Genomic DNA, 12451 nt, shown 5'->3' on the forward strand with positions numbered 1-12451 from the left:
TTCCACCAACAGTGAGCCAGGATAGAAAGGGCCGCTATTTTTTCGTAGGAAAATTCCAGTGAAGGGGGCGGCACAGTTCTTATTTAATTTGGTAATAAAAGCTGTGAAAGCACTACTTTTATCCACAACGAGCTTTTTTTATCGACCAAAAGAAAAGCATCTGAGACACAAACAAAAAACACCCAACAGGAACCGATTTTATGAAACCTGTTACCACTACATAATGCAAGGTCTGCGTTCTTCTACAGATGAAAGAAAGAACTATTGAATTATATTAGCTGTCTAGAGAAGCTCACGTTTTATTGCTTAGAAAGCCGTTGTGTGCGAGTATCTTAATATAGCAGCGTCGTACCGACATTTGTAACATTTCTGAGAGTATCCGTTTGATGCTAAACTATACCCCAAATATTGGTAAATGGTATTGGTTTGGTAAAAGGCAGCAACTCTCAGTTTTGCAAAATTAGCTCTGGTTTATATATATACACACACACTAAATCTTTGATTTATCAGAAAATCGTTAACGGCATTTAAAAGCAAAAGCCTTAGCCCGTGTACCTCACCGCGCAGGCTAGCCTGTGTGCACTGACCAGGTGCTTTGAAACTCCCTTTGATGATCCCGCTTCAAAGGCGACCACAGCCGACATTCAGAACCGTCCCCGGCCAAGAATAGAGGCGGAGAGGACACTGGAGAGTTAAAGGAACTTCCTAACGTTCAGTGGAAGCTAATCCAAAGCGAAACAGTCCATTTTTAAAGGTTCAATTTTTAGCTCTTTCACAATTCCTCGTATTTTTTTAATGGATATATGCCTTAATTGTGGTGGTGTGATGTGTATTAGGAGTTCATATTACTTTAAAAAATGTTATTAAAATAATTAAACTTTTTTTATTTCATTATGAATTGCGATACGCAGTAAAGGTGTAAGTGCTAAGTCTATACCTATATGTATATGTCTTATCCCAGTAAATATAATTGCTTCGCTGTCAGCACGTTGATTGATTGTATACCTGAGCAGTAAAGGCCTTACTGGATTTAAATTATAAACACTGGTTGACCGAATCACTGATTAAAATAAGCAGACGCGTTTTTCAACCCGGAAAATATAACAAAACCTATGTACTGTTCTGTTTTTGCCTACGCTGACCTGTTCTTGAGAGCCTGTAGTGATGTCAATAATATTTATTTTGGCGACTCCCGTTCAACAGGTGGCGTACTATTTTATTCGCACTTCCCGATATGGATAGACTACTATTTTTATGTGTAGTCTATGGTATTACAGTGCATGATGGAAGTATGCGTTGGAGTAGTTGTATGTTGTCTAAGAAAACCTATTTTTTGTTGATATATAATATTGGAGAGTTTCGCATTTAAAATTTCTGTGGATGTCTTAAAATATTTGATTTATTCGGAAGTCTCGGCCATTCGTTTCTTGAGTAACGTAAGTTAATCTTTTAAGTCTAAGATATTAGCAGTTAAAAGCACATTGCCTCTTTTTACTTATTTTTCTTTCTTGGATTTCAGTTACTTAATTCGGGGTGTGTGTTTATGCTTCAGTTGATAAAACTCGTTTTTTCCCCCACACTTTCTTTGATGGTTAAGTGTATTTGCAAGATTTTGCATGTCTGGTAATTGAAATTTTAATTGATGCTTATGTACGGAATTGTTCTGTGTATTTCTATTAGTAGAAAATAAAAGGCCCCTAACATAAATAAAAAAAAGCGATTGCAAATGTCGTGGTTAATTAATCGTGGTTTATTGTACCTTAACGTATGTACTGAACGTAGTGCATATACAAATATAGTTTTCAGAGCATGTCGACCTGCGATACATAGGTACAAAAAAGAAAGCGGAGATTTTAGATTTTCAATTTTTAAATGATGAAAAATGTTTCGGGAACTGTTGAACCACACTTCAACGGACTTGGGGTTGTTTTTCTAAACTGTTAGCATAGCGTTTTTTGCACTGTGCGCTGCGCTGGTTTCCATTGCTGAATTTATATTTCAGTGCAGACCCGAACAGTTCCCCGATGGAGGTTTGTGAAGAGGCAGACAGTGGCCGGTGTCCCAGTGAGATGGATGCCAACTCGGACATAAAAACCCACTTCAAAGTGTGTCGCTTCATTATGGAGACTGGTAGGGCGCATCGCACCTCAAAAGAACATCTCAATCTCCAGTCGAGCACCAAATTAAACTGTATGACGGTATAGCTCTTTCCTCCATTCTGTTTGCCACATTAACTCAAGTTCTTTATTTCACAATAGCTTCAAGGGACTCTCGCTGCAAGATTTGCATGAAACAAAATGTCACTCTCAGAAAAGAAAAAGGTGTAACCCCGGCATCCTGGCCAAATTTCCCATTGACCCTTACCAATCATGGCCTCCTAATAATCCCTCCCTATGAATTGGCTTCATTACTCTGTTTTCCTCCCCACTGATAGCTGGTGTGTGGTGAGTGTTCTGGCGCACTATGGCTGCCGTCGCATCATCCAGGTGGATGCTGCACATTGGTGGTGGTGGAGGGGAGTCCCCATTACCTGTAAAGCGCTTTGAGTGGAGTGTCCTGAAAAGCGCTATATAAGTGTAAGCAATTATTATGATTATTACATGGAAGTGCATTTCAAACTGAGAACAGGAGCCACAACTTTACCCAAAGGGTTGTGGGAGTGTGGAGCAGGCTGCCCTGCCATGGTGTTGTAGCTCAGTGGTTCCTACCCTGGGGTGCAAGATGACCTTTCTGAGGTGTGCCAGATTTTTTTTTAAGGTAAATCAAGCAAAAATGGAAAAGACAAACTGCTTCAGTGATTTTGATCAGGGGCGTGAGAACATCTTTTCAGAACCAAAGGGATGCAGGCTGCAGTAAAGGTGGTAGCTGATGGCTTCTGGCTTCCTTGGAGTAAAGGCTCAATGAGATCCTCAGCTCAGTTGACTACTAGCTACCGAACTGGTTAGATGGGCTGAATGGCCTCTTGCGTGTAAAAAAAAAAAGGTTACAGACCTGCTGTGTTCTTAAGCTGGACTGTGGAGGGTGACCTACAGCCGCTTTGAGGAGCACAGCCCCAGACGTTCAGTTCTATTCTCAACCATAGAGGACTTTTGTTTCCTTCTGCCTCCTGCATTGCTGTATCTCCCTCTTTGTGTTGCGGCAGGGGTGAAGCTCGGCATGCACTCGGTGCCCATTGCCACGGCGTGCACGGTGTACCACCGCTTCTTCCAGACTGCCAGCCTGCAGGTGTATGAGCCTCACCTCGTGGCCATGTCTGCCATCTACCTTGCGGGCAAAGTGGAGGAGCAGCACCTGCGGACCAGGGACATCATCAACGTGTGCCACAGGTACTGGGCCCTAGCAGGTGCCCACCTTTCCCACCAGCGCAAGCCTGTCTCGGCTCTAGTGAGCCCGCTTTTTCAGCAGCCGGGGCGGAGCGGTGGCCCTGTGGCTAAGGATCTGCGCCTCTGGCTGGAAGGTTGCCGGTTCAAATCCCGCGGCCGGCAGAGGAATCCTACTCTGTTGGGCCCCTGAGCAAGGCCCTTAACCCCAACTACTCCAGGGGTGCTGTACAGTGGCTGACCCTGCGCTCTGACCCCAAGCTTCTCTCCCTGTCTGTGTGTCTGTGTCTTATGTAGAGCAAGCTGGGATATGCAAAAAGATGAATTCCTAATGCAAGAAATTGTATTTGGCTAATAAAGTGATCTTATAAAAAAAAAAGATTCAGTTTAGGGTTTAAGGTGTGGGACCTGTTTCTGAGTGAAACGTCACGCCTTCATTGGTAACTGGCGTTATTTACTGATGTTCACTTGAGTAAGGTCATTTGATTGAGAGCTGCTCAATCTGATTACTGTTTTACAAGTAATTAAAGAAGGAATGTGAGAACTTGTCATTTAAATTATCGTGTATCCACCCAATTTGGAGTTGACAAATGCCTGATTTCCACCTCTGTGTTCACCACTGTGAACCACGCGAGGGTTATTGTGTCGTCAGCTGTACCTGCCCGAACTGGAGGAAACTGTTAAATTGGTCAGGTTAAGCCAGTAACTAGCTAATTTAACTTGTTAAGAACTGAACTCGAATGAAAACCTTGACAGATACCAGCCTTCCAGTGTTAGGGTTGCCCACCCCACCCTAAACTTTGATAAGCACACTGCAAACTAGTTACTTATTTACAGCTAGTGCTAGTTAATTAGTTAACAGACTAGTGAATTTTAAATCGCATAGGTAAGAGCTGTGATGAGTCTGAGCTGCTGGGTGAGTATAGGGATGCTCACAAGAGATTTTGAACCCTCAGGCTCTATAGAGAGCTGATGAAGCTGGTGTAAAAGCATTATACCGTACAAGGAGGAACTCTTCCCTTGTGTTTAAAACTGTTTGCACAACCCATAGGAGAGTTGAGTTCAGGACTGCGTTAGGATGTCTGATGGGCAAACACGTCATGAAAGCACCAGAGTGGGAGTATATCCCGTTTGCATCAACCACAAACGCCCTTGCCCACCATTTGGTGGCCTTTAAAATGCTAAAATTCAATGCAGTCTTATCCTTTTCATACCGTTCGACACTCTGATCTGGGAGCCATGTTGGAGTGTGTCCAGTAGTACTGCTGTTACACTTGTGAGTCACTCAGAGACTCCTCCTTTTTACACCTATAAATGGCTTGTGCCTCCTAAATGTGTCCAGGAGAAAGTATGGATATACCTGCAGACTGCTTCCCTCCACACAGCTCCTGTTTTCTTCCTTAACCATGGTGCCATCCGATTGGTCAGATATTTTGGTCTCCACGGTGGGGAAGGTCATTGCTCATGTGATTTCTGGTCCTTCGCCGGTGCTGAGCGCCGCCTTGAGCTGTGCTGTTGTCTTGGAGGTACTTGAACCCCCGGAGTGAGCCCCTGGAGCTGGACAGCCGGTTCTGGGACTTGAGGGACAGCGTGGTCCAGTGTGAACTGCTCGTGCTCAGGGTCCTCGGCTTCCAGGTGTCATTCCAGCATCCCCACAAGGTCAGGAGCACGGGATGAGTAGCGATTTCTGCGAGATTTAATTCAAGTAGTATGTACTTAAAATAAAAAAAAAACAAGCCCGTAAAAATATTTATATATATTATGGGGGCAGTAAGTCCTCCTTTCTGAAAGAATAAAAGATAAACCTAACTTACTACAGACCTTCACAGTGTGAGACTTGGTACCTAAGGGGTTGGGACTGCAGTGATAAAATGGCAAGGTGTTAACTGTTATAATCGTTACGTGCTGTGCTTTTCTGGTTTATTTACATGAGCCAATATTTATTTTGCCAAGTGATGTATTTTGCAGTTGAATGAGACTCACTGCAGATGCCTCCGGGGAGCAGTTTTGTGAATGCAGATGGACAAATTCTGTTTGTAATAAGTTGAATATACTGTATATAAAAACGAATGCAAAAAATTCACTAACTTTAAAAACTTAAAAAGGCTTGCCTACTTTTCAGTGATGACATTTGACATTATATTGATTCCTGCATCATCGTGGAACAGATTCGTATCATTTTGCTTTATGGCATTTTTTAACCATTAGCATGTTCAGTGAAAGAGAATCCACACCATATAGCTGTTGCATATTAATGTTTCAGTTTACTTGTTAGATCTGTTCCCCAACACACTGTCGTACTATTCTTTAACAAGCAGACAAATCCATTGACCTAAAAGCCCAGTCTAGTGACTCTGCAGTTTTGCAATATCTTCTACGAACCAAAGGGTCACACTACTGTAAGCTTTTGCCGAATGAGCCCTGTTGGGTTCTCCCCTCCTAATTCCTTCTTCACAGTCTAGAGCTACCACAGTGGCATCGCTTTCAGTGTTTCAAGTCACAATACCGGTTTTACGTGGCACTCTTGCCACAGTGATGTTCAATCTTCCTTACACTCAGCATCTCCCAGCAGCAAAAAGCAGCACAGTGTGCAGACGGGAAAGCAGATCCACTGACCCCCAAAGGTGGTCATGCATCCCAGTGGATTTCCTATGGTTTTCAAGCTCCAGAGGGTGCAGTCATTTCAACACCCCAAACAAGTACTGTTACATCGTTGCAGAAATGCTGTTGATAATAAACATGGTGGAAGGTGGCGTCAATGGGTGCGTAGCTTTGATCTCCTGTTTGCAAGCAGTGGAATTTTTTTTGCGTGCACTAGGATGCATGGTAAAATTACACCCTTTACCGCTAACCACTCTGCCTGCAGCTGTGATGCTTTTGCAGTGAATAACATTTGCATAGCTGTTTATACATTTTTGGCAAGTAGGGGAGTGTTTCCTATTTATTGGAACTAAATAGGAAATAAGTCACAATTTTAGCACATCGTTGTTTTCTAAAAAAGTTCACATTCTGATCTTCCAGGATGCCTCGAAGGCCTCTCGCAAACTTGGCGCGTGCCTTGTTTTTCCACATTGAGACCAGATGTGACGTTTCAGCTTCATCAGAAACCTGTGGGCGCGCAGACCCCTGCACCTTCCCTTTGCAGTCTAAAGGCATGCTTTCTTTATACTTGCACTCCCTGCAGTACCTTCTGCACTACCTGGTGTCTCTGAAGAACCTGGTGAACAGGCACGCCTGGAGCCGCACGCCGATCAGCGCGACGGCTTGGGCCCTGCTGAGGGACAGCTACCACGGCACGCTGTGTCTGCGCCACCACCCCCAGCACATCGCCGTGGCCGTCCTCTGCCTGGCCCTGGAGACCTACGGCATGGAGGTGCCAGGGGACGCGGAGGCCGAGAAACACTGGTGGCAGGTTAGTGGCACTGCCCCTGCTGCCCTGAGCCCAGGTGCGCTAGCTGGCAGCCTGCTGGGCGGTGTGGAAGTGAATTAGCCTTGAGGAAAACTAAAGCTAGAGAAACCAGTGGATTTTATTTGTTTAATGGGAATAGGTCACTTTACCCAGAGAGCTGTGGGAGTGGGGAACACACTTCCCAACCATGCTGTTGAAGCTGATATCCTGGGGTTTTTTCAGTAAACAGTTATATAAGAACCTTGGGTTGGCTACTATAGCTACTGTTTGCTACTATTAGCTACTCTGCTAAAAAGGCTAAAAGGCCTCCTCTCATTTGAAACTGTTCATTAGTTAAAGCTTATCTTTATGCCTGATTGTTTATTTTAATGGAGTGGAGATTTTTACGATGATTCACATTGTTAGATAGAACATTTCAAAAATTCTTTCACTAGACTTCATGTTTTGAGGCCAGGCACAAGCCCAGAGGAAGGCTCTAGTTTGTGTCAGAAATACTGAAACTCCTGTAGCCAATGATAAGTAAAGTCCAGCTGCTGGAAAGCAGTTTGTGTTTTTCCATGAGGTATGATGGAGCAAATAATCATACCAGTCATCACTGGAAGCTGAAATATTTCCCCACTGATTGAAAATGAAGGTAAAGGCAGGATACATCATTTCGCAATTAACATGTCTTGGCAAATTATTCCCTTCTGTAAGTGGTATCTGACAAAATAGTTTTAAAGTGGGATATATATGCAGATACCGAGCTTGTATTGAACTGCATTGTCTCATTCTACCGTTCAGGTATACTGTAAATCTTCATTTTGCTTCCATTACCCATCCATAAGTCTGTTTTTAGGGCAGGGTGTACAATCCTGGTCCTGGAAGGAGAGTAGGAGAGTGTGTCTACAGATTTTAATTCCACTTCAGTTCATAATAAGCTCAACCATTGCTTAGTGACTTAACTTGACCAAATAATCAGCTTCACCCAGATCTTCAGTGGCCAGTGCTTTAGAGAGAGCTGCAGTCCTGCCTGCTCTCCAGGGCTTGTGTGGGACCTACATACAGCTCTCCGTTTTAGGTTTTAACAGGAAAAAAAAAACACTTCAGAAGATCTGATTGGAAGATTTCTTGATTTTGTTTTACACCTAAAGCTCTGAGCTGGCAATACTGTTTTTAATGGCAGTCATGCCGTTTGCTTTAAGAAAGCAGCTTTCCCAATGCAGCCTTTGTGTGCTGACTAATGATAAACAACGTTTGTGGACCTACTAGACCTATACTATATTAATAGTGCCTGGAGGTGATTGGAAAGAAAATGGGATGTAAACAGGAAAAAAGTCTGTGATTCTGCAAGTATATGCTAAAAATAAAATGGACTGCCTCCTTGATTTTGACAGAGTGTGCTTTGTTCCTAATGTTTTTACACACTTGTAGAACAGTCAAACACCTCTTCTCCTCTTCAGAAGGCTGTGCATAGTTTGCACAGTTTTTCTACCTGGACTGGATGGGTCCTTTTCCTTCTGATCCTGTGATATTGTGATTCTCTGATCCAGTTCATAATGGGTTCTAATTCTTTTTTCTTTCTGAATTGTCTGATACCTGCATGTAGACATCCTCACTTCAACACTGAAAGTTAATCATTCTAATTAAGCTTGCTATGTGCAAGTATTATTATTGACATGAGCTGTTTCATTGGAATCGTTAATAAAAACTGAAGATTGATGCATTAGATGATACTTTATTTTTTAAATGCAGATTTTCCAGTTATTTTTCGTATCCCACACCACTTGATTTGGAATAGCCAATAGTGTGTTTGTCATGTCTCGGCATGCAGCTTCTCTTTTACTGACTCTTTTTATTTCATCTTACTGAAGTGTTGTACAGTGAAGAGCTATATACCTGGACTATATAGAGTCCAGAACCTTAGCCATTACCCAAGTCACAAAAAATAGAGAATTCTTCCAGTTACTGATAAAAAGAAGTCATTTGTGATTCTCTTCTGTATAATTACATTGTGCTCTGAACTGTGTGTTGTCCTTGTTATGCTTTTTCCCATGTTACGATTTCCAATCCAAAATTGTTTTGTCTTGTCCAGGTCTTAAGCGATGATATTACAAAACCCATCATTGACGACATTATCAGTGAACTTTTGCAACTTTATGACTTGGAAGCCAAATGTACCTGAGAGAGACTGAACAGTGACATGACAATAAAACTGGGCTCTGCCTGCATTCATAGGTAAGACACCACCCAAACTTCTCTTGCTCATTCACGAAATGCTCTAGTTTTCTGATAAATACACACATGAAATAAGATATTATTTTTTTTGTATTAGGTTGTAGTTGCATATTTATAAGCAGTGAAAACGCACATGCCTTTAAGATTGCAAGCATGTGAGATAACCTACATTTCACAAGTGCTCTCTAAGATGAGATTTCCAAAATTAAAATTAAATGCACATTTTCCAACTATCTATCTGTTATACGAAAGCTGTATAGTGGCAATCCACCGACTAGTTTTAATGTATAGAGCACGAGGTGGGGCGACAGTCCATTGCAAGGCAGACACATACACAGGTTAGTAATATGTTTTCCTCTCCAGTGCAGCCAGTATATGTATTGTAACGCTAGGTAAGCAAGTCAATGCTGGTTGGTTGCTGTATGGAAATAAAGAAAAAAATCCTAATACTTCCATCAGTGTCCAGGACGTGGACGTTTTGTACACCATTACATCATGGCATCACGGTTCAGAGCACCAAGTACCACCAGTGTGGTGCCGTTCCATTATCAAACATGGTGACGGCAGCGCTGAAGATAAAAAATGACCCCACGTTATCCCTTTAATTCACACTTTCCTCCTAATGTAAGCATTTGCTTGGGCTTGGAGCCACTGTGGGGTTTCCCCTGATGAAGGGCTTTGTTCAAGACGAAATTGGGGATGTTGTGCAGTTTGCAAGTAAAGATCTGAACTTGCAAGAAGCCTTAGAATTCAGATTTGCATGCTTGGCTACTCTGTGGCTTCTGGGTTCCAGACCAGCTATTTAGCCATTGCTGCTTGTATTGCACACCTGTGTGAAGTAGGAGTCGTCTTCTTAACACTCTGACCTTGTCTGTGGCAGGAATTGTCCACTGTGTGCTGTCACAGAAATCTCTCCCCCTACTTAATGGCCCATCTAAAGGAGCAGCAGGAGGTTCAGTAACGTGCTCAGGGTAATGCAGGGTTTGACCTGGGACCCTCCTGGTTCTGAGCCTTTCTCCTTTAACCACATGCTCGAGTCTTTCACCTGGCAGCACAGCTTTGTGAACGGTTTGGTGTCTCCACTGCGCTTTCCTCCCCTTTTTGGGAGGGACTGAACAACGGAACGACATTAATCAACTCCCAAACTCGCTGGCCTACTTTTTTTTTCTTTTTTGGAGTTGCAGTCACGGACGGTCGAGGGAATGGAATAACTCCCCAGAGTTTCCACGCGACTCGAGCGTTATCTAGGACAACATTATGTATTTTTACAATCTCCTTTCTTCATTGTTCTATAAAAGTGTAAAAAAAAAAAGAGAGAGATGAGAGGCGTTTGTTTTTGTGCCGGGCTGAGGACCTGCTGGTGAGGGGATGATAGCGGAGAGCTTTCTGGAACCTCACAGAGTTACACTGAAGCGCTGATGCGTCTGTTGCCCCATCCAGTCATCCATCCATCTTTTTTCTGTCCGCTTTTTCCAGTTCAGGGTCTGGGGGCAGCTGGAGCCTATCCCAGCAAGCAATGAGCACAAGGCAGGGCACACCCTGGAGGCCAGTCCATCGCAGGACAGACTCGGACATGAGCATGCATACTCTCCCACCTGGGCCAGTTTTCCCAGAAGCCAATTAGCCTAATTAACCAGCATGTCTTTGGACTGTGGAAGGAAACCCACACTAACGGGAGGAGAGCATTAAAACTCCATGAAGAATTGAACCAAGGGCTGCAAGGCAGCTAACCACTGCATAACTGTGATTACCCCATCAATCGGTTTTAATTTCCACTTTAATCAATCTCAATAAAGTCTCGATCTGAAGCAGCTTAAACCATCTCTGTGAGTGGAAAAGTACTTTGCTAGAAGGAGGTGTTGCATGCTGTAGTTCTGTGCTCGCAGTGCTAGCTGAGTGTATTGGAACTCTGCAAGGCTGTGAGAGGAATCTTGACCTTGAACATATGATGGAGAGGTGCACTTTGTCATCATCAATGGAGGGAACACTGAAGTTCAAACACTTTTTTTCATTCTAAACTTTTAACTTTCTAAACTTTATCTAAACAATTAACAGTTTAGTTTGATTTTATTTGGAATGCCTAAGCCTTCAAACCTCCTCATTGTCATTTGTCTTATTTTATTTGCTCGATGCGTTTATCCAAATTGTAATAAAAATAAATGACAATTATCCTTTTTACTGGCCACATGTCAATTGAAGCACCAGTTTATGCAGCTGGGACAACCTGGCTGAAGCACCATATCCTCAACGGGTCATTCAGTAGTGTCCGTGCCTGGGATTTGAACCTGTAACCCTCTAGATGGGCGTCAAGAGCCCAGACCGCTGTTCCACACTGCCACCGGAAGGGTTTGAGACAGCTTTTGATGTGAGGTTTTACCTTGATTTTTTTTTTTGGTCTTGGTTCTTGAGTGAGGTCTCAGCCCTCTCTCTCAAGTCCTTGGAAGGTTCTTTGGGATTTAATTATTGAAGGGAAAATCGAGGTACTTCTCACCAGCCAACCTTTTTACGAGGGACTGTATGACTTTTCAAGGCAGTGAAACCGGGATCGTTCTTTTTCCGTGCCATACCCTTGTGGAGTGACAGGTGCTTAACAAAGCACGATTTCGGTGTAATTAAGATTTCTTTTCTTTTTTTCTTTTGTTTAGATTGTGCAACAGAAACACTGAAGTCCAGGTTTGTCTGAACGTAGCGGTTTGAGCATCTGCTGTGAGAAATCCCGTTTGAACTTTGGAGTGTTTCCAAGGGTTCGCATTGTGCTGGAGCTCGGAGCTGCAACTTGTAGAAGTAAAATAATATGAAGGAGGAAAAAGGACTTCTAGTCTGGCGATGGACAAGGTGGTGGAGTTTGCCATTGAGGCCAGACTTGTTCTAGTTTATCTTCAGGTGAAAGAAGTTGAAGGCTATACCTGCAATACTTATTTTGTCCACAAGAGTGCATGGATTGGATTGCAGAGCTGTGCTGCTCACATCATTACCCTTGCGTTAGCTCCTAATGCCTCCTGTTCAGTCCTTTTGTATAAGTGGAACCCTTCTTTTGTGGATTAAGATGACTACTAGTTCATTCTTTTTTTTTTGTTAATGTAATAAAAATTTTAATCAACTGTGCCTGTTGATCTTGCAGAAAGACTTCTATTAACAGAGTCATAATCTTCTCCCTTGGCTTTTGTTATAAAAACTAAAGACATGAGCTTGTAGTGCAGCCCATTCTGAAAAGGTGAGGTTTTAGAAGGGTTTAATTTGTCTTTGAGTTGTTTGGTTGTTTTTTGTTATTGACGCGTTGTGTGTCTGGTATGTGCTCATGGTATGTACTGTATGTGTGCATGGTTCAACAAAATGAAATATCGACGTCATGAAGCTGCACATTTCTAACAAAATGTGTAGAAGGAAGATAAGACCTCCATTGCAGGCACAGCCTGAGCCAGTATAGTGCTGGCTATATTAGTTTCATTACCTTTATTTTAGTAAACCATCATTGTGGGGCATTTGAAGTCAAGGTCATACTAAA

General features: G+C 42.8%; 1 protein-coding gene across 1 annotated transcript; it reads left to right on the plus strand.

The window, feature by feature from the left end:
* Positions 1-1270: 1270 nt before the first annotated feature.
* ccnq (cyclin Q) lies at positions 1271-12051 on the plus strand. The gene is made up of 7 exons (XM_088931136.1): positions 1271-1436; positions 2003-2130; positions 3143-3326; positions 4847-4979; positions 6505-6732; positions 8804-8946; positions 11592-12051. The coding sequence occupies exons 2-6, from the start codon at positions 2025-2027 to the stop codon at positions 8891-8893; spliced, it is 741 nt and encodes a 246-aa protein (XP_088787262.1). The 5' UTR covers positions 1271-1436; positions 2003-2024; the 3' UTR covers positions 8894-8946; positions 11592-12051.
* Positions 12052-12451: the final 400 nt, after the last annotated feature.

The sequence above is a fragment of the Atractosteus spatula genome, chromosome 2, assembly GCF_055471065.1.
Source record: "Atractosteus spatula isolate fAtrSpa1 chromosome 2, fAtrSpa1.hap1, whole genome shotgun sequence".
Lineage (NCBI taxonomy): Eukaryota > Metazoa > Chordata > Actinopteri > Semionotiformes > Lepisosteidae > Atractosteus > Atractosteus spatula.